The sequence below is a fragment of the Alosa pseudoharengus genome, unplaced genomic scaffold (genome assembly GCF_046254945.1).
Source record: "Alosa pseudoharengus isolate Yale_2024_CS ecotype anadromous, Long Island Sound unplaced genomic scaffold, YU_APseudo_1.1 YU_APseudo_1.1_scf_24, whole genome shotgun sequence".
In the NCBI taxonomy this organism is placed as follows: Eukaryota; Metazoa; Chordata; class Actinopteri; order Clupeiformes; family Clupeidae; genus Alosa; species Alosa pseudoharengus.
In genome coordinates this window covers 19,328,925-19,356,040 of record NW_027468689.1, presented here as the reverse complement: position 1 = coordinate 19,356,040, position 27,116 = coordinate 19,328,925, and the positions used below count along the sequence as shown (strand labels likewise).

General features: G+C 44.6%; 1 protein-coding gene across 3 annotated transcripts in view; it reads left to right on the top strand.

Annotated features, from left to right (window-relative positions):
- LOC143142488 (TSC22 domain family protein 1-like) overlaps nucleotides 1–26,492 on the top strand; it is a 36,179-nt gene extending 9,687 nt beyond the window's left edge. The window contains exons 1-3 of one of the 3 annotated variants that reach the window (XM_076303408.1): nucleotides 22,483–22,820; nucleotides 23,583–23,634; nucleotides 24,751–26,492. In XM_076303408.1, the coding sequence (XP_076159523.1) occupies nucleotides 22,696–22,820; nucleotides 23,583–23,634; nucleotides 24,751–25,023 (450 nt within the window). In that variant the 5' untranslated portion in view covers nucleotides 22,483–22,695 and the 3' untranslated portion in view covers nucleotides 25,024–26,492. Of the gene's footprint in view, nucleotides 1–22,482; nucleotides 22,821–22,853; nucleotides 23,303–23,582; nucleotides 23,635–24,750 lie in introns of those variants that run through there. The other 2 variants (XM_076303409.1, XM_076303407.1) reach the window with 2 other exon arrangements.
- Nucleotides 26,493–27,116: the final 624 nt, after the last annotated feature.

Sequence of the window (27,116 nt, the reverse complement as noted above, 5' to 3'; positions counted from 1 at the left end):
TGCAAACCTGCCAGGCAGATGAAACCCATTCATCATGACAGTTATATAAGGCAGTCTTTAAGTCGGGGCCTACATTGGGGCTGATATGTATTCTGTACTTTAAAGTAGACCACCCTGGCCTTCACATACTGTGCTTGTGGGTGTGTGTGGGTGTTGTGTGATGACTAGGATCCATGTTATGATGTCTGATGAAGTGTACATTAAGGCTGGGCTTGCTATAGGCTGCTGTCGGTGTACAGTACGTGCACAGGTGTGCGTTCTTTCACATGTGTTCCCACCTTAATCAGTGTGTTGTTTTTGTTCACCAGGTCAGGTTGCTAGAAATGAGTAACTTGGGGAACTGGATGTAGCATAGGGGATGAAGTAAATCATTGTCACGTATGCTCCAGAGCCATATAAAGGTATATGCTCCATGCTCAGGAACATGCTATACCAATACTGGAGATATTGGGTTTTTTGGGGGGGTTTTTTCAGTCACCTGTTGTGTTTGGCTCTAACTAGAACTCTAGCTGTGTAAAGCTGTAAAGTGTGTGTGTGTGTGTGTGTGTGTGTGTGTGTGTGTGTGTGTTCTCGTGTTCAAAGGTGACTGTGTGTTTTGTGTTTCTGTGCACAGGTTGTGCCTGGGCAGGTGCCTTGTGGCATAGCAGGCTTCTGTGCTCACTGCCTTGTGGAGCCCAGCAAGGCCCAAATACTCAAATGTATTTTTACCCGCTAGTGGTAGTGTGCATATTAATGATAGAAAAAAGAAAGTGAACGAATAGGAAACATTTATAAGAAACCGCACCCTCTCTACCACACCCAACATGTAAACTATCATCTATCTAACTATCAACTATCACCAACAGCAGTATTTCCGCAATTTTCTGAATTTTTTGGTTTTGTTTAGGTCTATGCTAATTATTCATTATACTCAAATACGCACTAAATTGCTGTCCAGCTGAAAAAAAGTCCAGTTATTTATAATCCAAAATTATATTTTGTTGACATTTTGTATACAGTTTTTTATTGAAGGATTTAGGACATCTCTTCATCATTCCACTAATCAGTAGTAGTTTGAAAACATTTTCACCATGTTTCTAGGGATAAAATGTAATATAAATCAGGATGAATGATGAATGATATATTAATAATCCCTTTGGTTAAAATTTTCAGAATAAAGGAAGGAATAAAACTGGGCACGGTCTATATAGATATGCACTGTAATTTATCAGTGTCACTAAAACAAACAGGAAATAATGTATCTTTTTTCACCTTTTTAAGAACCCAAAAATCCGAATATAACATAAAAATTCATGGAAATGACGGGCACTCACATACTTCTGGAGTTGGTTATATTCCAAAGTTATCAATCAACCAACAACATCAACCTTTTCAACAGCCCAAAGTCTTGCCTCAAAACTGCTCGCATAGCTGACACGTTTAGACCAATTCCAGTGTGTCAATTAAATAGTGAAGGCAACATATAGGTTATTCAGTTATAGACTATTTAGTTGTGTAATCATTTATATATCCGTTATTGGGTAAGGTATTTGCTTCAAGGCAATGTACGGGAAGTCGTGTGTAAATTCCCTCGGAGCAAAAGATAGAAACATTGCCAGGTGATAACACCCTTTCAACAGAAAGATTTGTTGAACAGGTCTGGCAACATTAGTACCTTTTTGTAATAATCTAGTGTTGATATAAACTTTATCCTGGTGGAAAATTTTTAATTAAATGTATAAATCATCAGTTATGTCATGTTTGTTGGAAAGGAAAGCCTAGGTTGTTTTAACAAGTGTTCTGTGGTTATCTGACATTTAACATTCTCGTTTGTTAACAGGCAAATTGTGGATTATTTAAATGTGACTGGTGCTGGTGAACGTTGAGCCTAGGACGTTGTGTATGTGGAAAAGGTGCCAGTTGGAGGCCTAAGTATGGATGTACCCAAAGCATTGGGCTCCGGATGGCCAATAAAAGAATGACAGGCTTGGGAATGTGGTGTGCTCATGAATGGGCCGTTGAGTGTTGACACACACGCTCCGATCCACAGGCCTGCGGCTGTAGCCAACATCTCTTTTGGAATGATTATGAAAATGTATCCAAATGTGTTGAATGATGGCTGATCAGATGCAAGATGTCCAGTCATGTTGTTGGCTCCAGTTGCGATGATGTTTGCATGGACTGAGTTGTAGCCAGCCAGATGTAGATGTTGCTTTAGCATGTTTACATCAACTTGGCATCATTAGATTTGTAGGGAGTGCTGTTTGGAATATTTTCCTTGCATACGTTGATGTTATAGGCTGGTGACATTGACATAGGCTGTATGTTTAGTCTATCTAGAACTGAAATAGTTTAGCAAAGCTAGCTTGACAGTGGAAACTATGATGCTCAGCTATATACTCTTATTGATTGAGCTAAAGCGCTAGCTCAACAGACTTAGCAACAGTAACCAAGACGAAAGGATGGTTGCCACGAGCCACAGATGTACTTGACCACAGAAGGACGAGCCTTGGTGCAGCGAGAGTGCTGGAATCGCTCTCTTATTGTCTACATAACCAGAGGCCACTCCAGCTAAACACTGATTTGCCAAGTTTCTAGCATTTGCCACATTTATAGGTGACTGCTCAGGCTGTCTGAATTTTCCCTGGACGGGGGTGGGGGGGGGGGGGTATTTTGGTATGTAAGGCATGTAAGGCATTTCACATGCCAGGTAAAGATCAATTTATCCCTTTTTAATGATAGTTTTGCATTTTTTGAATTGGTTCAGATTTTGTAATGTCTCCTCTTTAAGGATTAACTGCATTTTATTGTCCTCTGTATACACCATAAATTCCGTAGACAAATTAAAGGAACCGTATCTAGGATTTTGGCCAAAACTGGTACTACAATCCCTTTCAAAATACTGTAGAGCGATGTACACCGCAGATGTGGTAACTAGAGCAGAGCTGGCAACCCAGATGCCGAAACACTACTGACTTTGTGATTACTAGATAGGTGGAGGGTGGCGGATCAGGCTAAAACACAAATATGTAAACATCAACATCAGTTGAGGGCTGCAACTTCACTTTTTTAAATGACTATATCCTGGCCGGACTACTGTTGTCAGTGATATAAGTATTTGAAATTAGCATGATTTCCTAATGTCTAGTGACAAATCAGGGCCATTTTATGATTAATTGAATTACATTTCTTACATACGGTTCCTTTAAGCAAGTATTTTAAGTGTCAACACAATTCCAATTACATGTAAAATAAAATAAGGAAGAACGCTGAATAGAGCGCACTTCAGTGACCCAGCAATTGGTTTAGAGTGATCACAAGTCTGCACTGTTCCTTGGAGGCTTCTGTTGTGCAATGCTTTGTGGCCTTCTCACAAAGACCCATGGGAAAGCTTGTGTCCCAGAGGTCACCGAGCTTTGTGAGGATCTCTGCCAGCCAGGGCACAGAGAACTCCATTTCCCACAATGCCACACAGGACATCAGCTCAGGCAGGCACATGTTTCTTTTATGTAATTTCATATGAATTATACACGCAATGTTTTTTTTTTTCCCCTCTCTTAATCTCTATAAATAGGTCTGTTGTAAACAGTGTCTTTAAGCAGTAGGAGATCATGAGTGTGTGTATTAGTGTTTGATTATGTTTCCCATGCTGGGAGTCGGCTTGGGTGGGTCAAGCCCACTGTTCATGAAAGTGACAGCAGAACTGATGGAACTGGATGTGATGGATTTTGACCCAAGGGGGGGGGGGGGGTGGAGAGACCGGGGGCATGTGGCATGCCAGCGTTGTTTGTTGCTCGGTTTGTCGGTCGATGTCGGGCCACCTGGAGCCGCACTGGCAACGGCGCACCCTAATTCGGCTAATCTGCTTGATTCGTTGTGTCAGGTGTGCCGGCGCTTTGGTTTTAATGTGCAGGGCAGGCCTATGTGAGAATGAACTCGGTCACATCTGAGCACCGGCTGCCACTGCTCTGTGTGCACGGAAAGATAGGAATGTGGCGCCATCTACTGGCCAGAGCTCAGAGCTGAATTATTATTTTTTTAATGGTCTGTCTCGTCTCGTTTTGTAATGGTTTGATAAATGTAAAAAATGTGGCTTTCTGGTTCTTTTATGGTTCTTCATATTTGTGGTTTAGTTTTGTGGAAGATGACAAATCTCAAAACTTTGAATTGAATTTGGCATTATTTTAGAATATAATAATAAAATTATCCCACCAATACTGGTAAAATATATATATTTTTTGTTTTTATTTGGATGAAGAATTTTTAAAATGTTGTTTTTTCCTGCAATCTAACTATTTGCAATAGGGCACCATTTCTATTCTACACAAGCCACCTAGCCAACTCCGTGTACCTTTTAAATCAGTGGTCCCCAAACTTTTTCTTCCGAGGGCCAGCTCACTATGCCTGGCTCTAAGAGAGGGCCAGAGACTCGGAGTATAAGAGTAACCATTAATAGCTTAGTGCTGTGAACAACAGCAGTCTACCTTAGTTGAATATCCCATTACATTTAATCATAGGCTACTGCAATTTAATACCATTGTTAGCTGTGTTTATGTTGCCATCATGCCAGTGTAAAATGTAGCTCAAATGAAATAATACTAATAAAAAGTATTAGCAGGGAGTCCCAAAAGTATATTTTATTAAAAATGTGTGAACTCTGAACTCTGTGTCTTTGCATACACAGCTCAAGTTGTGAACAAGCAATATCCTACAAATAATTTAAAGTTCTCAAACTTCGAGAGCTGGCAAAAACATCTGAAATGACCACCATTCTAACTTTCACTCACCTGATGAGAACTTTGTGAACTATGTATGAACATTTGAACAAGTGAATAAAAAATAGAAATAATTATCCCAGAAAGTCCCAGAAATATGACTTGAATAGAGGTTAGTTAGTTATTAACAATTAATTGATAAACGTTTAGAATACTTTGAGCACTGATGCAGTCAGCATAGGCCTCTTACATTGTTTGCATTTCTTTCCGTTTTTGATGGCAAACGCAAAACAGCGCCAAAACAACCACCAGTGGACAAAAAGAATGTTACATGTGTACTGTTAAGACTCGCCATAGAGAATGAATGGGGGAAATTACGGAGGTTATAGTTTGAGGATGTCGTACTCCCATGCGGGCCAGATGCTATATACCACGGACATGTTTTGGGGGGCCACCCAAAATGAGGTGGCGGGCCGTAGTTTGGGGACCACTGTTTTAAATGAAGGTTAGGCCTATTCTTTGTCCAGCAGGTGGCAATGTTGCTCAATTATAGACCTGCTGAGACCTACTTAAATCAGCATTTTTTTAAAAATGTGTAATAAACATACATGTATCCAAGTTGAGAGCTCCTGAAGTTTTGATGGGTGCCTATCAAGATTTAAATTAAGTCTAAATGTTGAAAGTATTGACAGTAAAGGCAGAGCTAACAGGATGAAACCTATATCATCTACAAGTCATGAAACATTCTTTGCTAAGTGTTTTGTGCACAGTGTAAACGGTTGTCTTGTGCTCCATTGAGTAGACCACATTCCTGTCAGGCTAAACTGTAACTGATGATCTCTTAAGAGGTGTAGCCAAGCACAGTCAAACAAAACTAACAACAACAACCCATTGTATGTATCTCTTTATCAAGGTACTTTATCAAAGTGCTTTGCAGTGAAGGTGGAACCTCACTAATTACCACCTAAAGTGAAGCACTCACCTGGATAAAACACACACAAAACTAGATACAAAGACTGTTTCCTTATTGTTTTTTTACAGTTTTGTAATTGAAAGGTATTTGTCAGTTATGCCTGTATTGAAATGTGAAGAAAAAAAAACCCAAATGGTGTGATTTTTTTTCTTTTTCTTTTGTGTGTGTAATTTTTCCTACATGCTGCATTGCTCTCATGTGAAAAGCATTCTGTCCATCTATCAATAGCAGTGAAGTCACTCTTCCTAGCTGTTGTCATGTTGTGTTGCTCTGGGCATCCAGTGATCCAGAGGCTTGATAATACCAACAGCGTGCGCGATTAAGTTACTGCCTCGGATTCACAGCATTCGTGTGTGAATTAGGCCATGGTGACTCACACAGACGGAGCTGGAGTGTTTTGGCGAAAAGATATCTCGGGTGTTTTTGCAGCAGCAGTGCTAATACACTTCTGTCTGTGTGCCGTTGGAGAAGCGCACGTTGAATAACCTCAGGCAGGGCTTTTTCAGCGGTCTCACTTCCTCTGAGCTTGGCCACCGAGACACGGAAACGTGACTCGGAACACGATGAGCGTACGAGGTTGACGGTTAGAACAAAGAGACCCTCTCCTCATTTACTGTTAGATTAGTCCCATGTCTGCGTCAGTGTCTCTCTCTGGTGAAGGTGTCTAGTGCAGTTGTGTTTATTTTAGCTTATGGAGATCACAGTCTGCAGATCACAGTGAATCATAAGTGTCTCCTTGCCTAATGCTAAACAGTGCATATTTATTTTGTGCCTGGTTAATCATTTTACATGAAGTTTAAGAACCAGATAGGTATAGTAGATTTTTTTACGAGTTCTATTAGCAGCTTGCTTGACATTTTAACAGGTGATAAGGCCTATACATTGATGGTGGGTGAGTAATCCTAATATCCCTTTAACATTAACCAAACTAGACCATTGCGATCTCTACACTTGTTTAATTAGTCCGGGGGATCCTATCAGTGGGAATGTTGGCTAAAGTGGGCCAGGACTGGACCTCTGGCCTGCTTAATTGCCGCTGCCTCCTTTGGGGCTGCAGTGCATGTAGGGCGCCCCAGTGCTCATGCTGAAATAATGCTTTTGGCTTTGGAGAGAGATCCCTCTCTCTGCCCTCCAACGTGACCATCTTGGAAACGTGACCGGCACTCACTGTGCTTTCTCGGCTTGGCTGCTGATCTGCTGCACTCTGAAGAGAGTGTCTGTGTGTCTCTGAGTGTGTGTGTGTGTCTGAGTGTCTCTCTCTCTCTCTCTCTCTCTCTCTCTCTCTCTCTCTCTCTCTCTCTCTCTCTCTCTCTCTCTCTCTCTCTCTCTCTCTCTCTCTCTGTGTGAGTGCGTGCGTGCGTGTGTTTTTGTTTGGGTGTGTATAGCCTATATGTGCACGCCTGTGTGTGTGCACACATGTGGCCCTGTGTGTGTGTGTGTGTGTGTGTGTGTTGGGTTGTCAGTATGTGGCTTGCTCACTCAGGAACGTGGGAACATTGGGCTGGCATATCACAGACCTCGGGGATGGGGGTGAGGCGGATGGTGGTGGTGCTGGGGTGGGGTGGGGAGGGGTGGAGAGGCTGATTTTGGGTTTTATCGCCTGTAGCTCCGATTGCTTCGCCTGTTTGTGGCTACAGCTTCAGAGAGCTGAGAAGGAGAGATGGGCTCAAGTGTGTGTGTGTGTGTGTGTGTGTTTGCACACAAGTTTGAATATGTGTGATGGCTGGATCATTTTCTGTATCTAGTGAGTGAGAAATCTTCCCTCTCTTCCTCTTCCTCTCCCATTTGTTCTCTCGCTCTCTCATCTTCAACTTGGCACGTTCGTCTTTTGGGGCGTCTCGTTTCTATGATGCGCAAGCGACAGATTTCACGTGCCAACACCGCGTGCCCACCAGGGCCATGAGACGTGTGTGTGTGTGTGTGTGTGTGTGTGTGTGTGTGTGTGTGTGTGTGTGTGTGTGTGTGTGTGTGTGTGTGTGTGTGTGTGTGTGTGTGTGTGTGTGTGTGTGTGTGTGTGTGTGTGTGTGTGTGTGTGTGTGTGTGTGTGTGTGTGTGTGTGTGTGTGTGTGTGTACGTATTTATGAAGGGTTAGTCCCAAAATGGAGTGCAGGCATAGGAGGGTGCATTTTTGCCATGGTAGCTGAGGTGCAGTTTGAGAGTGTGTGTGCTTGGGCGAGGTTGTGTGTGTGTGTGTGCTTGTGCTCCTTATGGAATTTGGCCTACATAATGGAGACAAATTCCACATGGAATGCGTGGCAGCATACACTGAGCTATTGGCTGCATTACCCATGAATTTGTTGCATCATGTTGTGTCATAGTCATGGTTGCAAAGATTGGTCTAAATTAAATTTCCTTGTTGGTAACATACTATATCCAAGTATAGTTAAGTATTGTAATATAGCCTGATAAATCACATTTTAGTTTACATGTGAAGCCTTGAGTGAATGTGAAGAACTGTGTGTGTGTGTGGTGAGAGAAAGAAGAGTATGTCTGTGGTTGTCTTTGTGTGGGGGTGTCTGTACTTGTCCACATTTTTGTATAAAGTGAGTATGTGTGTACATTTTTGTGTAGAGTGTCTGTGTCTATGCCTGAGTCTCTGTAGTGTGTGTGTGTGTGTGTGTGTGTGTGTGTGTGTGTGTGTGTGTGTGTGAGGGTGTGTGCACGATGAGATGCATGGTGTCTGCGCTGAGCCCGAGAGACTCGGCAGGAGCTGTAAAGAACATTGGCAGAGCAGACCGGTTGGAACCAGCTCACACACGGACCAGGTTACAGATGCGCTATACATACACAGTGGGCTCACTTTCATGACGTGACCTTCACGTATCTCTTCTCCATCGCTCTTGACTTTAAGCTCTCTCTCTCTCTCTCTCTCTCTCTCTCTCTCTCTATCTCTTTCTTTCTTACTCACTCTTTCTCTCCCACGCTCTTTCTCCTTTTCTCTCTTTCTCTTTCTTTCTCTCCAACCTCTCTCCCCCTCTCTCTTCTACTCACTCTCTCTTTCTCTTTCTCTCTTCTTATCTCTCCCTTTCTCTTTCTCTCTCTCTCTGTTCTTTCACAGAAGTACTCTGTGTACTTATTTCCATGTGCCATTTCTTTACCTGAAGGTCGTCTGTCGTGCACATGCACACACTCTTTCTCCTTTGGTCAGGCTCCTTGCTCCTCTCTTTACATTATGTCCAGCGTTATCTCTTTGTTATTCTTTTCCACTCCATCCCTCAATACACGCTTTCCTCCCTCTTTCTCTCTCTCTCTCTCTCTCTCTCTCTCCCTCTCTCCCTTGTTCCTTTGTTCATTGCCCCCCCCCCCCCATGTGCATGTCCATCATGGTGAACAGATGGTCAGATGCCAAACTGTACAGCAGCTGTTCTCACTTAGCCGGTACAGTTTGTTTACTTTATCTGAGAGCAGTAGTAGCACATCACAAGAAATGGCAAATAAGCTGCTGCAAAACGAATTGATTTTAACAAGCCCAACTTAGTGGGGGAATGTCAGCTTGGTTTCATTATGATTAGTATTGTTGCAAGATGCAGTCCACCTTAATTACACGAAGAGGGTATTCCATCATTGTAAGTAATGAAGGTGGTGTGTAACAGAAAGAAAGCCTTGTTTCTAATTCAAATTGACTTCCAACTGAGGCTCAAGCCATTCTATTATCGCAAGTTAGCTGTGTCTTGTCTTCACTGACACTGTCTGAAAACTCATGTCATGTCAAGTCTGGAAAAGGTCTCAACTATTTTTGAACAGGGAAATATCAAAGGTCATGAGAATATGAGTACAGGTTGACAGAACCGTCTTTTTAGGATTTTGTTTCCGACTGATGGAAATTCTTAGTACCGTGGCATACATTGCGTGGGATTTCTATAGACCTCAGTGATAAAAAAGGAATTTGCAGTTAAATTAAAATTAAGACTCGTCGAAATAACAGGATTTGCCTTTAGCTAGCTTGATTCAATACCCTAGCCTGTCGTAGCCAACTCAATTCTATTCAGAACATGAGTCTGGAACTGATGCATTGGGACGTGATTGTGTATCAACCGATACAGGGGGGAAATGCATCTGCACACACACAGCCTACCACGAATCCTGTAGGGAGAACGCAAATGCCTTAATCGCTGTTTTCTGTTCGTTTTTGAAGTTATTGCGCCGTCAATAACTCGTTGTACAACAGACGTGATGGCGAAATCTAATGTCTAGCTTCTCTGTGACAGCCTTTATGTTGTAAATGAAACCAGCCGAAGCATGCTCAGGGGGACGTGATGGACAGATGAGCAAAGATGCACAGCCCGCCCTGACGATTTGATTTTTTGGGGTACACTCAGTTCTCTGCCGGGCATACAAGCTTGTCAATGGAGCAAAGCCAGACCGAATTTCCCGACCTCAAATATTGTGGGCTTTGTTAAATTCGGGCTGGTTTCCAGGCTAGCAGTACCCCCCCGCAGGCCCAGAGTTCCGGTGAGTCTTTTTGGCCTGTTGGTCCAGGTTGGGTTTGTGGGGTACTGGGGAACAGGGGGAGGCCAGCAGGGTTAATCTGATTACTGACCAAATGGGTAAATCCCAAAACGGGAACATCCTTTCGATCCATTTTGCAAAACATGCACAGACGCGCGCGCACACACACACACACACACACACACACACACACGCACACACATGCACACACACACACACACACACGAGTCACTCTTGTACACTTTCAGACACAAAAGAAAGCCACCCAGTATGTTCCCAGACCCCCTACCATCCCTCCCTCCCTGTCCGAGAATAACCCCACTGCTTGATCCTAATCCCCAATGTTCTGTCCCACTCTCATCCGCTAACCCACTGCCACGCTTACACACCCACACCCTTACACACACCCACACCCTTACACACACACACACCCTTACACACACACACCCTCACCCTCCCACACACACACACACACACGCACATGACACAAACACATACTCACACTTTTTCAGACACTCTCACAAATTCACAAACACACACACGTGACTAGCTCACTTGTATTCTGTAGGTCTTTATATCACAATACCAGTAAACACTTGTTACAGCTGAGATGAAGCGGCATATTGCCAACTGTTGTCCTGATGGAGGGCTTATCATGGAGGGCCAGTCAGCTGCACCAGCGTTTACTCTCGGTTCTAAAATGGCCAAGGCTGCCAAATATCAGCATCATCACATCAAACTTATCTCACTGATATGTTCAATTGGGGAGTTGTAGCTACATGATCAGTTTGTCAGAGGGAAATATCCATGCATTAGTTAGTCACAATCTCTCAGAAATTGATTCTTCTGTTTGGATTTCCTCTAAGCTAAAAACAACAACAACAAAAAAACGTCTTTTGAGAACACCTGTTTTACGGTTGTGTCTGTTAAATCAACAGTTCTGTAATGATATGTTTCTGTGATGTGTTTCTGCACACATGGCAGAGCCATTCATGATATACTGTATGCAGCCCACCCCACAGCTTGGTCTTAATCCCCCATGTTCTGTCCCGCTGTAGGAACCAGTACTAACCAGTAACTCTTATATATACACACACACACACACACACACACACACACCGTGTTGATGAGTCTGTGTACCAGCTGTAGATTACGGATTGCTGACACACTGCCTTACCTCAATAATGAGAGTGAAATTTGTTTAAAATAAATCTGTGTGTGTGTGTGTGTGTCTGTGCTTGTTTGAATGTGTAGGTATGCACAGCAGTTGTCTATCTGAGTGTTCAGACACCAACCACCAACATGATAATGGAGCTGTTGGATATGTAGCATCTCTCTCTCTATCTCTCTCTCTATCTCTCTCTCTATCTCTCTCTCTTTCTTTCTTTCTTTCTTTCTCTCTTTCTCTCTCTCTCTCTCTCTCTCTCTCTCTCCCTCCCTCCCTCTCTCTCTCTCTCTCTCTCTCTCTCTCTCTCTCTCTCACACTCACACTCACACTCACACTCACACTCACACACAGTAAGGGAGGCCAGTGGTCCATATGGTGCCTTGGTTATGTAACAAAGTGAGCGATCAGCAGTAGCCAATCAGCTCCTGTTGCCATGGAGACCAGTACCAGCCTACTGCGATGGCCAACAGGCATACCTCAGCAGTGATCACCAAGGCCACACACACACATACACGTAAGTTTGTGGAAACACACCTGTGAGGGATGTACCATACAAACACAACTACTCTACACACACACTTGTGGAAGGCACGGTTGCATGCTCACACGCATGCAATTCATCCATAAACACACACACACTTAGACATAACACATCCACACAGAGGCACGTATATTTGGGTGTGTTGAAACCCATGTGCACCAGTGTAGTGGCATTTAGATGCAAGTGTGTGTGTGTCCTTGTATGCCTCCCTTGTTTATGTGTGGCTTATTTGCCCACAGCAATGAAGTGTGTTTGTAAATATTGACAAACAGTTTGTGTGTGTGTGTGTGTGTGTGTGTGTATGGGGAGGGGGAAGGCACTCTGCAAGACTGCATCCACACCATCATTTTAGCAAGCTCAGTCTACCCACGATCCTTTGCCTCCTGCATCCTGGGCGGTGCCCTTGCGTGCAGACTCACTCATACAGTATATACAAAAATAGTCCTGCAAAAAAAATCCACCCTGCCAGTGTATCTCAGAGCAAAGGAGATGGGGGAGTGTGTGGGGGGGGGGTGAGCGCTTTTGGAGTGAGTGAGGATGTGTACAAGAGGGAGGGGAATGAAGGGAATTAGTTTGTTTTTTGGCAAACTCCAATAGAAGAAACCTTATATTCCTTTGTCCTTCGTTTTGTTCATTTCCAGAACCCACAATGAATTGCCCCTAAGGGCCCCGACCGGCCCTCCTCACTGTGTGCTTTCCTATTGCTTTGCCATGATTGTATAGGCATGAGTTTGTGGTCATTATTATTGCTATGGCTTTGCCATGATTGTATAGGCATGAGTTTGTGGTCATTACATTGCATCATCAATGCTGGAAAATGTGATGTAACGTGCGCTAACAGAGACCCACAACCACAGTGACATTTTCCCCTATGATGTAACGTGCACACAAACATACACACACCTCTTTATATTTTATCACAGAGTGTGTGGCCCTTTTTGGGGGCACAGAAATGGAGTTTAGGGATGATTTGTTTTGGGGATTTTTTCCCCATAACATTTCTGCTGTAGATCTCCTCCTTGTCTAAATGTTGCTGTGGTCCAGAATCTGAGCACACCATGCAGCGCTGTCCTTTGGGTGGCATTTTTGAGCTGCGTTTGCTGCTCTTGACTTTTTTTTATATTTCATGAAACTTTAATCGTCCCTCTGAATCCGCCCCTTACCCTGCATATGCATGCAAACTCACTCCCACACACTAACACACCCTAACCCACATGCACACAAACTCAAATGAATATGCACATACTCACGCATAAATGCGCATACACACACACACACACACACACACACGCACAGACTTACACACTCATACAAACACACACACACCCAGCACAAACAGAGTCACAAACACAACCAGCACACACACACACATACACACACACAGAGTCACAAACACAACCAGCACACACACACACATACACACACACAGAGTCACAAACACACACATACACACACATGTTCATGCAGAAACACACACACCCAGCACAAACACACACACACACTCTCGGACAAACACAAATACACACACACACACACACACCCAGCAGCAGCACCCCGGTGCAGAGCCCCATACCCCCTGCTCGCTTTACGTAACCCAGCAGGCGACTGTAATGGCGGATCAGAGCCCTGGGCAGCCTGGACCAGCCGAGCGGAACACTTACTCACACTTCACTGACCGCTGCAGAGTGAGGGGGAAAGAGAGAGAGAAGGAAAGAGAGAGGGACAACTTGTGCTTGTGCGTTCTTCTCACTCTTTGTTGGGAGATCGACGGAGCATACTTATGCGTGATGTCAAACTCGGTCATGCAGACACACAAGCACGCTCTTCCTTACACACACACACACACACACACTCACTTTCACATACACTCATAAACTCATCTGTACAGTTTTCAAACATTTCATGGATTTGATTTTTGTCCTTCATTTTTGGTTCTTGTTGCATTGCATTTTGTGAGACGTTATCAGCCTCTCTTGTGAACTCCCGGTCTTTGCGGTGCTACTTTGGGTTAACGAAGCTGAAGTTATTGCTTTGATGAGGACCCTAACACTGCGAGTCACCGTTACAGCTTATAGGACACCATCGGATCGGATCAAAAACTTCTCTCGGCAGTTGGATCTCGTTTGGTCCTCTTATCTCTTCTCGGGTCGAACTCTACCATCCTGTTCCCGCTTTCTGGTCTTGTTCGTTTTCGCTCTTTTTATAAGAACCTTTTAGGGCGTCGCTTTTCATGTCGCGTTATGTACGCCCAGCTGCCCCCTAGCTTCTCTGATGTCACTTCCTCCGCTCGGGTTACATAATGGGCACCGGGGTTGTGTGTGCGCGTAATCTTTGCTGTTTGTGTGTGTCGGGGCAAACTGCGCTTGCGTCTTGATGGCCCGCCATTTTGTGTATTGTTTTCTGGCTACTGTAAATGGGCGTGGTGCAGGGGAGGCAGGACTCAAAATGGAGGAGGCGGAGGAAGAGGCGGAGATGGGGCACATGTAGTTAGACATGGCACAGAAAGCCACCGTCATGTACCTCTATATCATGCACCGTTTTAAAACTCTGGGGCCCTTTGAGGCCTTTGGGAAGGTGTGTGTGTGGGGGGGGGGGTATTTTTTAAAAACTTTTTTTAGGTAGGGCTTTTGTTTTAGAAATTATTTTGTCCTTTTGTTGATGTTGGTGTTTATTAGCTCAACATGTAAACATTGTGTATAATGACATGTAGGTTTTAGTAGGTATTTAAGTAGGTTTGTGTCAAGACCTTTGTCTCAATGCGGTTCTGGGTAAATAGCATCACTAGCTGTCGTCATGGCTTAGGGCAGGTTATATAAGGTAGAGCCTCTCACTATCCATTTCCATCTCTATCGCTCCCTTCCCCCCATGTACTGCAGAACACACACACACACACACACACACTACTATCATACACTTCACACACACACACTACTATCATACACTTCACACACACTAGAAATAGCTAACCTATTTCTGTCCCATGCACAACAATAACACACTTCATAAGCCTCTCTACAGACACACTTAGCACTGACTCATCTGCCCAGGTCTGTACTTTTCTCCTTTGCCTCACTTCTCATCTTCTCACTCTTTAAGCAACATCAATGTCTCTCTCTCTCTCTCTCTCTCTCTCTCTCTCTCTCTCTCTCCCACACAAAACACACTCTCAAGATTCACACACAAACACATGCGTCACATAGACCCCCCCACACACACACATAGACCAACATGCTCACAACTACTTGTTATTAATTTTTTATCTTGTGAACAATTCCTCCACAAATTCTCCCACGCTGTATCCAAAAGCCCCTGGAAAAGAGTGTCCATCTTTGTTTTGTCACGTTTGTTTTTGTCACCTACATCTTGCCGTCTGTCCGTTTGTGATGGTTAGATAATATCTGGGTTATCCGTGCGAATCCCATGTGTACAGCCGTCAAAGAACATCCAACAAAGCCCCCCGCACCCCCCGCCCCACCCGCCCCACCCTATGACCTCTCATACACATCCATACGCTCAGTCGCACACACTCACACGGAACTACACGAAAGTACACAACCATGCAAAGTACAAAATGTACTAGGTCAGTAGTTTACGTGCGGGGCATGAGAACCCCCGCCCTCGCCCGCTACCCATCGCTCTGACCCTCCACCCACGCCCGCTTCCCATTGGATGCAGAAGAGGCACGGGATGGGCGACCATTGGCCGAGACGAGGCGGAGTATGTGCTCCTGGGCCGTGATTGGTGCTCTGGCGGAGGCGTGACGGTAAGCTGTTTACGCCCGGCGCTCCTCGTCTCCAAGCATCTGCTTGATGGAGGGAAAAGGGACGGTGAAGGGCGAGAGACGACGACAAGGAGGAGATGGGGAAACAATGGCCAACGCCACAGCTGCAGTTACAGTAGAGGCGGCCGAAGGCGAACCAACGGCCAACTTCCCAGTGTGGGGGATCGTGCTTTTGCAGCTCTCCTGCTTGTCGGAACATTGCGCCATAAATCTTTCGCCAGATGAGCCGCCCCAGGTGCTGTTGACTGGTTGATTGTGTGCGCAGGTGTCAATTCCGTCAGCTCACCTAACTGTCACAACTTTCTCTCCAGCTTCCATTACAGTAACCCAACATGAGCTACCTACAACACCAAAGAAAATGGCCAACTTTCTTGTCTATTCCTCCTTTCCTTTAAGACCCACTTTTGTACCCCCAGACCCCCTCCTGTCCAAAACTCTCAGCCTAACGAGGGCCCACGGCTGACCTCTGGCCTCCCTCATTCAGGGCCCCTGGTCCCTCTCTGTGTTTAGCCACAGGAGAAATGTGTCTTACCTCAGGGGGTAGGCCGTTAATTATACGCCAGTGAGAATGATTGGCATTTGACCATAGAACGAAGTTGCTGAGTTGAAGACCGTGTAGGATGACTGTGGAAAAGTTTCTTTTGTGTAATGGATTCTGACACTTTATTTTATTTATTTTTCTCCTAATATCAGGAATTTGATTTAGAATGTCATCGGAGGTCAATATTTCTTTAAAATGTAATTTTATGGAAGAAAATGAATTTAATACAAAATAGTAAATATTAAATTAATGGTAAATATTAGTTAAAAGATCAGTGGTATAGGAATTATCATATGGATGCTGTGTTGAAGCCATCGATATCAGCACTGAGATTTTATAAGCGGCTGCAGCCCTTAGACATGCAGGCAGCTGCGTTGCTTTGCCCCGTCCCATTCTCTGTCCAGTGGTGCCGATCTCTTTCTGTTTGTGCTCTCTGTCAGCCGTGGTTATATTTTTATCCCACCATGTTTGCCCACAACTGTAAGCGGTTTGGTTTTTTTTAAGGTTTCACCCCCGCCCGTCTGTGTTTGCAGTCTTGTAAACGGTTCGGTTTCACCCAACCCCTGGTCAGTAGTCTATCTGTGTGTGTGTGTGTGTGTGTGTGTGTGTGTGTGTGTGTGTGTGTGTGTGTGTGTGTGTGTGTGTGTGTGTGTGTGTGTGTGTGTGTGTGTGTGTGTGTGTGTGTGTGTGTGTGTGTGTGTGTGTGTGTGTGTGTGTGTGTGTGTGTGTGTGTGTGTGTGTGTGTGTGTATCTATGATGCGCAAGCGCTCTGAAGTGTTTTTTTTCTGTCTTTGCATCCGTGGGAGCGCGTGTGAGTGCATGTGCCATCCGCCATGTTGTTCTTAAGCAGCGTTCTATTCCGTGTGTGTCTGTGTATGTGTGTGTGTGTGTGTGTGTGCGTGCTGTGCATTGGCCTAGACTGATGAGAAGCGACAGGAGGAGTGTGGGCTCGTGGGGAGCCCACACTGCATGTTCTCTACCATACCTAAGAGCAGAAGAGGAGAGACACCAGGGGGAAACGAGGAGACAATGGACGAAGAGAGAGAAAGAATGTTTTGGGAAGGAGGGGGAGGTGAAATTAATCAAATCTCGTTATTAGCCCATAGTCTTGACAGCCCCCCCAAATATAAAAATCCTACTGATGGTTGGGGGGGGGGGGGGGGGTTGATTCTAGAGAAGGGACTGAGTGACTGACAGGTGGAATTGGTTCCCTTGTCTTGATCTAATGACACAGAGCCGATATGGAGTCAGATAAGAATTGCCGGTACCACACCTATGCTTCCTCAGGGTGTTCAGAGATACTCCTGAAGCACATACTGTATAGAGCTCACTACAGAGAGAGGCAAAAGGCGGTGCTCTATAGGGTGTGTGGTCCGCATCAGAGCACCTGATTGGCTGAGTGCCGTAATCGCCGTTGTCTGTTTACATAACCGCGGCAACAGAGAGGCTCGGCTGTGCCGCGACGTCACGGCTTTACCCTCGCCTTTTCGCCCTCCCCATTCACTGATCAGGGAGTGACAAGCTTAGGAGAGGCTCAGTAGGAGCACAATTAGCAGCATACATACACACACTCGGACACACACACACACACACACACACACGCGCACATTCACTCACTCACCCACTCAGGACATAGGAGTTTCACCCCCCTGCCCCCCCATGTCACTCCATTTTTTGGGGGAAGCGTGTGTGTGTGTGTGTGAGAGACACGGACCGGACTGCTGACCCCCGAAGGGTTGTGGGGGTCTTTGGTGGCTTTAGGGTGGGGGGTCGGAGTTGCGGAGAAATCTACAGGAGCTGCAGCCGCTGCTGCTGCTGGGGGTGTTTTTTTTCTGTGAAGGACTACTAACCACCATATACCTCAATGAGAGAGAAAGGGCTCGTGGAGAGCAAGGGCCATAGCACGGACAGCATGGCCCTAAAGCTGCTATTCTGGGAACTGGAGCAGCGGCTTATAAGGTAAAACAAATAAACAAACAAACAAATTCTCCAGATGTGTGATTGCTGTTGGGCTCCGCAGGTCAGAGTTGGCTGTAGAGGTAGAAACATAGGTTTGTTTTGAGAGAGAAGACGAATGGGTGATGGTGGTGTTGGTGGAGATGTTTGCATGCTTGAGCAAGTTCATCTAGAGGTTTGGGGTGGGTCTCTCACCTAATGTCACACCTCAGGCTGAACTGTTTGGAATATTTACTGAAGTTTGATTAGATCGGAGATATTGAGTTGTTTTCTTCTTTCGCTGTGTGATGTTTGTGTGTGTGTGTTTTGAGTGAGTGTGTGTGAGGTTGGGGGGTGGGGGGGTGGTGGGGGGTTGTAAGGTCACGTGGTGATCTGCAACCAGGCTAGAACATCATGTTCTCACGTGCCTTAGTTCTGTCAAGAAGGTCAGTCACCCAGCGGCATATTTTATGTACCTTTACCATTGGTGACTCTAAGGAACATCTTGATTCTTTTCAGTACTGCTAATTGCTCTGTTGGTGTGATGGCAATAAATCCTCCACTGTAGAGGGCTTTGGTACCTGCCCACCCCAGAGGCTGAACTGGTGTGCATTGAGCATGCATGCATGAGAAGGTTCAAGTGGCAAGCATGTGTGTTCAAACTTGTGAAACGTGCAAAAGTGGTTTGGATGAGTGAATTTTGAATGGTGGTAAAAGTTTGTGTGATTGATTTTCTCTCTATTTTTAACAAATACATCTTTTTTTTTAAAAAGTAAAAATATTGTTTCACAGTACCATATTGGATTGATGCCTCACACCATTCCTTGGGCAAACAAAACCCTGCTTACATTTCAAGGGGAGGTTCACATCATTGTATCTTTCCTGAACCCCTTGCTTTTGTAACCTTTGACCCAGCCATAACAATTATAGGCTGAGGGTTTTGTTTTCAAGCTTGGAGGCGGAATGGGCGCAAACTCAATTATCAACCTTGGATGGCAATGTCACAAGTGTCTCAAGCCCTATATGTCCCCAGACCACACTAGACCAGCCTCCAAGTCCAGCCACCATCACCCCTGCAGTTCACGTCATCCAGTCAACAAAGCTTGTTATCTTTGTTTTTTTTTTACCTACCCCAATCATTTAAGCAAATCCCTGCAATTGACAACTTCCAGTCTGGAGCTCGTTAAAAAAAAATAAAAACACCAGGATCTGACACATCACAGTGCAACTAAACATGACCACAACTTCCAGTTCCTTTTCCTCGGCCACCCATTGATTCCCGCAGATAACCCTCATGAGGAGAGGAGATCCTCTGACTGACCTCTGCTTCAGGTCAATACCTGGTTCCTGGTGTAACCGACCTCAAGGTGCTTAACAACATCACATGGAGACAGATGAAGAACACACTCCACAGCCAGTGACCACAGTGTGGAGCTCGCCGTGTGTGTGTGTGTGTGTGTAGATGTGTGTAGATGTGTTGGTGTGTCCCAAGATGCTCTCCTACACTCTTTAACGAGCGGAGCTCGTTGAGAGGCTTAGCCATCTCAGTGACTTGGGCATGGAAAGAAAGCCTCAGTGTGTAATTTGGATGAGTCATCTATTTATGTGAAGAGCACCTATACGGAGATGTGCTGGCCCTAGAGAGACGCCCTCAAACACATGTTGTGTGTACACACACACACACACACACACACACACACACACTCTGATGCACATGGAACAGCCACCCCAGTTGAGACCTGTTCACGTCCAGTCCCTTGGCTGATCAAAACCATTATATCTAGAGGAGAGACATTTTCATACACGTGTGTGTACACACACACACACACACACACACACACAAGCAACCACACACACACATACAGATTTAGTGGCCACCCCATCAGGTGCCCCTCCACATCCAATACCTCTTCATGGCTGACTGTAACCATCATACCATTATAAAAGACCTGTGTGCCCATGAGCTTCTAACTAGTATTTATTCCAACGCCCAAGTTTACGTGTTACTAAGACAAAACTTTTTGTAGCTTTTTGTCTCACTCAGCAGAGCTGACCCCCCCCCCCCCCCCCACCCCACCCAATCTCTGCGTACAGATTTTGCCATGGTCTGCAACACAAAGGGAGCGGAGTAAAATGGCAGGCAGTTCATCAGCCAGCCAGCACTCACCCCTCTTCTCGAGTATTAAGGAGCGCTATCTTAGGCGATCGCTGACCCCAATGAGTTCAGTCGTGTGTCCAAACAAAGGTGTTTTTGTCTTTCTGACCCCCTTAAACCAAAAATCTGTCAGCGTTTCATCAGTGCTGCTGACCCCTCTGTGTTAAGTCCTCTCTGATAAAGAGCTGCGTTGAGAGATCATTAACTAGATACAAACGCAGTTATGACTGATTCTCCAAATCTCTTGGATTGTTCCATGCATCAGCCTGGCACTACGTCCTAATCGAGGTCACTCCATTACTGACCATTCTAATTCTACAGTAATATCTCCCATGGAGGACACGTTTTCTATCATAATGTGACATGAAGTAGCCAGTCCTCATCATCAGGACCTCAGAAATGGGTTTTATTTTGGTGGCTCCTTTGTTGAGATACACGCAGATGCCTGCTCACACCTGGGGAGGAAGCAATGCATCCCTAATCTCTCTCAGTGTTTGCCATCCACTACAGGATATATGCGTCTCTTGTCTTTGTATTGTATTACCATTGCGCTTGCGTTAGTCACTTCACTTGGCAAGAAATGGGTTATCTGAAGCCATTTTCTTTTTCTACAAGCTGGAGTGCAGTAATCCTCACACCACAATGTAATCAGTAGTAGCAAACACGCACTTAAGCACATGCTAACATAAATACTGTACTTGACCTTTACACACATTACACACTTTATTCATGTGCATACAGCTTTTAACACACAGCAGTGATTTATTGTGTGCTTGTCAAAGTGTGTTTTTCTTGTCACATGCCATGAATAATACTACATTCATTTATTGGCCAGAAAGGCATATTCTTTTCCTAATTACCGGTTTAGCCCACCACTAACCTCTTACACTGTTCAAAATCCAATTACACAACGTACACAATAAGGACTTGTATTATAACTTTATCCTGCGGGGGTCTTTAGGATTGGTTGACCCTCGTAAGACCCCAGATGAGCATCAGTGATGTGCCTAATCCTTTATGACTGGCCGTGGAAGTTTAGCCGAGGTGAGCGGCCCAATGGGATTCGCCAAATTACCCTAACTGCGTAAACAGCTCTGCCTTGCCCCAAGTGTGTGTGTGTGTGTGTGTGTGTGTGTGTGTGTGTGTGTGTGTGTGTGTGTGTGTGTGTGTGTGTGTGTGTGTGTGTGTGTGTGTGTGTGTGTGTGTGTGTGTGTGTGTGTGTGTGTGTGTGTGTGTGTGTGTGTGTGTGTGTGTGAGTGAGTGAGTGACCAAGGCGATACTTGTTTTGTTACTTAGTGAATGAGGCTGAGGGTGCAATTGGATAAGGAGTCAAAAGAAAAGATGTCCCCAGTTGATTGAGTCATTGAATTTTATGTCTGAAGGGAATTCATGGACAGTAAGCCCCCCATTTGTCTATGAGAACAAAGAGAAAGTGATTTACTCCTGGCTATAATTTGTGTAGCACTGTGTATCAGCAACACAATGAGAGGACATTGTGTCCTTTTGTGACTCCAAGCGTAAATAACGTTCCATCACAGAGACACAGAGATGATGATGAATACCTCTTAGACATATTCTTGTTTGTCACTGAATGTCATCAAAAGCGTATGGGTATTATTTATGGAGTAGCCGTTTGAGTTTGCCAAATGAGTCCCCCCCCCCCCCCCCCCCCCCCACCCCCCAACCCGAAATTTAAGTAGGTGAACATGCATCACTGTCAGTGACGGCATTGAACTTGTAAGAACAGCCGGCAGAGGGCGACTCGTTTTCAGGACGTTTACATAAACCCAGTGCCTGCCTTACACCTGCACAAATAAAAGCACTTTTATACCCAGGAAAAAAATCGTATTATTTCTAGAAGTTATATATGTCTGTATAGATCAGATCAGCATTTTATTGATATTTCCGAGGGCAGCCTAACTCATTATTACTTCAACTTTGTAATTGTCATGCAATCTTTGGAAGGCATATTCGTGAGTTTGTAGTGAATGTAGTCGTAGCGGCATATTGGCTAAAGCGTGAGAAAATACAGGCGTTGAAATGTCGTGCCATTATTTGCAAACAGTTGAAGTCACTCATTCCGTCCGGTTCTCCCCAGTTTCGTGATGGGCAGTTTAAATGTAGGCTATTAAACCGAACGCTTTGGGAAGCTGCCGGGTGGGGGCGTCACCGTATAAGTAGTCCCAACTTCACAGCCAATGACGTTTCCCTGTCTGCTGTTATGTTTGAATAGATTATGCAAATGTTCGGCAGTCCGCAGACTTGCAGTGGAGCAGAGCATAGTCTCGGACTCTTGTCTTTGCCGCTCTCATGTACCGAGCTCCTCTGCTCTCTTTTTGTAAATTCGCCCAAGCGGCTGGTACACTACCCCTTTTTTAAAGAATGTGGATAATAATTTTGTATTCTTGATAGATCTATTTTTACACGCTGGTGTTTTTCTACTCATGGGTGGAATACAATGAATGCTCCATGTTACACGGTGGCGATGGACCTTAGTGTTTGCCAGCTGCGGAATTTTTCTATATCGTTTTTGTCGTCTGTTCTGGGCACAGAAAATTCCTCACCCGTCAGACTTGACAATAGGTAAATATACATGTATCTCACTAGTAAGCATTTCCAGTGCAAATAGCAGCACAGCAGCTTATACAAATGGGTCCAATTTGCGGTTGTTTCTGACCGAACGAATGAACCATGCAGTCATCGGGTTTCATAAAATGTGTAGCTGACATTTTATTCAACCCAGTGCTTAAATAACACGATCGTCGGGGATGCTCTTAATTTTGTTATGAGTAGACTACGGTGTAAAAGGGCCGTATCATTGTTGTCTGCCAGCACGACTGGTGCATTTCTCACAGACGTGCCAACATCACCCATTGGCTGCCTAGCCTGGGCATAACGCTGTCGAAAACGCATAACGAGAAATCCTTTACTGCGCTGCAGACAAGCGATTTCATTTTCTATATAGGCTATGATAGACCATTCCTTTGATTTTTGCACATGGTGATGCTTATTTGGGATAATCTATGTTTAGCGGTTTGTTGATTTTACATCAAATATCCTGCCGTGTAAGTAGATATATGAAATATGTCGGATTGTGTGTAACCTACCATATATTTTTCACATGCTTCAGAGACAGCTTTTGGTCTTTGATGTAAAGCGGCTGGTGTTTCTTTCATTGAGAGAGAAGGTCGCTTTTATGGAGTTATGCAATGGTGTAGGCAAATGGAATCAGGGACCTCACACTCCCGAAAATGCTGGGATTGGATGAAAATGAATGAATGAACTGTTACAATGTGAGCCTAGAGAATATGCATTAATTTGTCCCCGTTTCATTTCTCCTCACAGTTCTTCGGGTGCCAGTGTGGTGGCCATAGACAATAAAATCGAGCAAGCCATGGTAAGTGCCTCTGGAACAATTCCCAGAGTTTATTTCTCTATTTTCTTCTTTATTTAGTCTCAAATGGATTTTAGATGTTTATCTAGCTCAAGACGAGCTCGATCCACCACAAATCGCCACAGGCTTATCAGTGTTGGCTGCCAGCATTACATAATTGCGCACAAAACAAAAGACATCCATAATGCTTAGTGCTTATGTTTTAAGCTGTAACATTATCTATTTGATGGTTGTTTTAGTACTATTTTGGATCTGTGTGTGTATGGTGCTGCTAAACAAATTAAATCGGGCTACTGATGATCTAGGCTATGTGCTCAAAGGTGCATTCACCTTTTCAATTCTCCTTTTGGAAGTCCGCTGATTTACTGTAACACACATGATGACTTTTACAATAGGTAGCGGTGGTTTCGGTTTCGTTTGATGTTTGCCAATATGCAGAATAACATTGCGAGGCATTGTAGTCATTGTGGATGTTGCTGAGCCTTTTTACAACTAGACAGGTGTTTCCCCCATAGTTTTAGGATTATTCAATTAGGCGCTAGGATGATGTTGAATTATCTTCATGCTGGAATTGTCTTGTGAATGATGGAGGAGAAGAAGATGACCGTTTAGTGAAGTTTGGTGAAGTTCTGAGGACAGTTTTATTGTTGTTGTACTTGAGACCGAGACCGAGCGTCTCTGCGTGTCCGTTGACTGCTGTTGCCAGGCAAAGTGAGCGCCATACTGTAGACTGGCCCGGTATAAATAACTTGGCAGTGAATTGGCTCCTCCCAGTGGAAGCAGGAACATTTTGTACTTTTTTGACTCTCCTGAAGGCAGTCCCCGTGAAAAGGGATGCACAGATTGCACTGAGCCTCAGTACCAAATGCCTCCACACATAACCCCTCCCAAAATACACCAGGCTAACCTCCCAGGATATTTGTAAACTTCTGAAATTGATGCCCCCAATATTAGCACAGTAAAGTGTTGATTTTATATTACGATATGTTTGAAAATTGTGATTTATTTTTGGATTTTTTTTTTTTTCATTTATTTTTGGGAGTTTGCATTTTTTTTCTTTGAATGGCTTAAAAGACTGTTAACACTCTCTTTCCCCCCCTTTCTCTCTCCCTTTATCAGGACCTGGTAAAGAGTCACCTGATGTACGCCGTGCGAGAGGAAGTGGAGGTGCTCAAGGAGCAGATCAAGGAGCTGGTTGAGAGGAACTCTCAGCTGGAGCAGGAGAACAACCTGCTGAAGAACCTGGCCAGTCCCGAGCAGCTTGCCCAGTTCCAGGCCCAGGTGCAGACAGGCTCGCCCACCTTAGTCACCCAACCTGGGGTCCTGGGTGGGCCTCAGGCCCCTGCACAGAGCCTTCCACCCCCCAACCAGGGCACAGGCCCCTCTGCCTAACTCTGGAGCCACAAAAGAGAGAGAGAAGAGGAGGGGGTGGAGAAGGAGGACGAATGGCGGAGTAAGAGGGTGAAGTTGCTTGGATGTAGTGGCTGACGAGAAACACACGAAAAACCTACACTATACTGTGAACTGACTCAACTTTTTAAAAGATACGAGACGTGCCACAATCACAGATGACACATGAGGAGTGGAGGGATAACTGGTCATTGGAAATCGGACGCAAACTGACGCTAGCTGTTTTTTCCGTTGTTGATTGTTTTTTTTGTCTTTTATTTGTTTTTTGCACATATTTAATCGTCAGAGACCTCAACACCGCCGTGTCGATGCTCAACATTCAGGAGCTTTATTTGCCTCTGACAATCAATGACGGCGACGCAACGCGACTGCATGTGGACTGAGCCAGTAGCCACAGATCCTGGGCGGAGGCTCCTGAGAGTCCGAGCCGGGAGGGTAACGAGAAGAACAATCTCCCGCTGAATCTGTGCCCGGGATGAGGGGGGGGGGGGGAAATCAGCTCGCATGCGTAAGGGGCTTTTTTTGTGTTCCTGGAAAAAAAGACAAAAAAGATGGAAAAAAAATACAAAACTGTGTTGATGATGCTCTCAGCAGTGACTCTGGAAATTGTGCTGCTGTTGCCACATTTGCCCTTCCATTTTTTATAGTGTTATATTTCCTTTATGTTTAGGTTTTTGTTAATGTTGTCATTTTCCCCTAGCTGTGTTTAATAAAAGGACAAGCACTTTTTTTTGTAGGTGACTAACCCAGAAAATGACATACAAATCATGGACCATTTAGTTGAGGACACCCATCTGGAATGGGGTGGTTCAGTTGAGTGCAGAACCGTAGTTAGTTATCTTTTTTTTTTTTAAGAAAACAGAAAAGAAAACAACTTACCTTTAGACATAGTTACTTTTTCCCAGTGAGGGGGTGGGGGGTGGCGGCGGCGTTAACCTTGCATAGTTATGCCTCAGTGTTGCAACTTTGATATTGTCATTCCTTCCCCGAGAAGTCGATGTGCATACTCTTAAACAAGGAATTAAGATGGGATTGAAATGTGGGGGAGCCAACACACGTTTTCTGGGTGAAATGTGTGGGGTGGGGAGGAAACTTCACTAACGGGGTAGTGAGATTTGTATGTATTTTTGGTGTGTAATTATTGTATGTGGTCTGCAAGAGCAAAAACTGCAAGAGGAGCAAAGGAAAACAAAACAAAAAAAAAACCTACACACTCTACAGACTGGACAGACAGACACTCACACAGAGTTGATCTTGGGAAGAACTGAGCACAACATGGCTGCCTGCAACATGACGTAGCAGCGCACAAAATGGACTTTTCACTGATGACGACAACCGCAACAACAGGATTAATTTTGCACTGGTTTGGTGTTCCTCAACACAGTTGTTCACATAAGTTATTATGTGTGGGAATCCATGCAGAATTTTTTTGAAGGAATCAAAAAAAACAATATTTACTGCCTTACAGCTTATAGCACTCTGGATGTACTACAAACCAATTTATCTCCATACTCAATGCTACACAGATCTCCAAAGCGAAAAAGCATCTTGTCAGACCTCCTCAATATTTCATGCATGTTGTGCCCCCCCGCCCCCCCAAACCACACCAGAAATGTGACGTAATACAATTGCACTAAACAGTTGCACCTCGACTTTAATAAAATGAAAATAAACTCAAAAGTTAATCTCCTGTGATCTGTTCCCTCTCTCATCCCATTCATCCTGTGTACAGTGTTGATGGTTGATCCCATTGACTGGCCTGCTTGTTGTGGTAAATGCAAATCCCATCACTGCCATGCTGCGATTGGATAGCCCCCTCCATGAATGCCACACCCCCAGATTATCCACGCCCCCTGTGCCTTCACGTGTACACGCACGCTGGGATCAACTTGTTTCTAACTGGTAACTGGTTTGCCAGTAGAGCTGGAGCGCATCCACACAGGAATCCACAGTGCAGGTCTATGAAATAATCTATTAAGAACGGCATAACAGAAATAGAACTGCAAATGTATTGATTAATTTATTGTATTAAATGTATGGATTAATGAACATAGTTATACACTCATCATTTCATG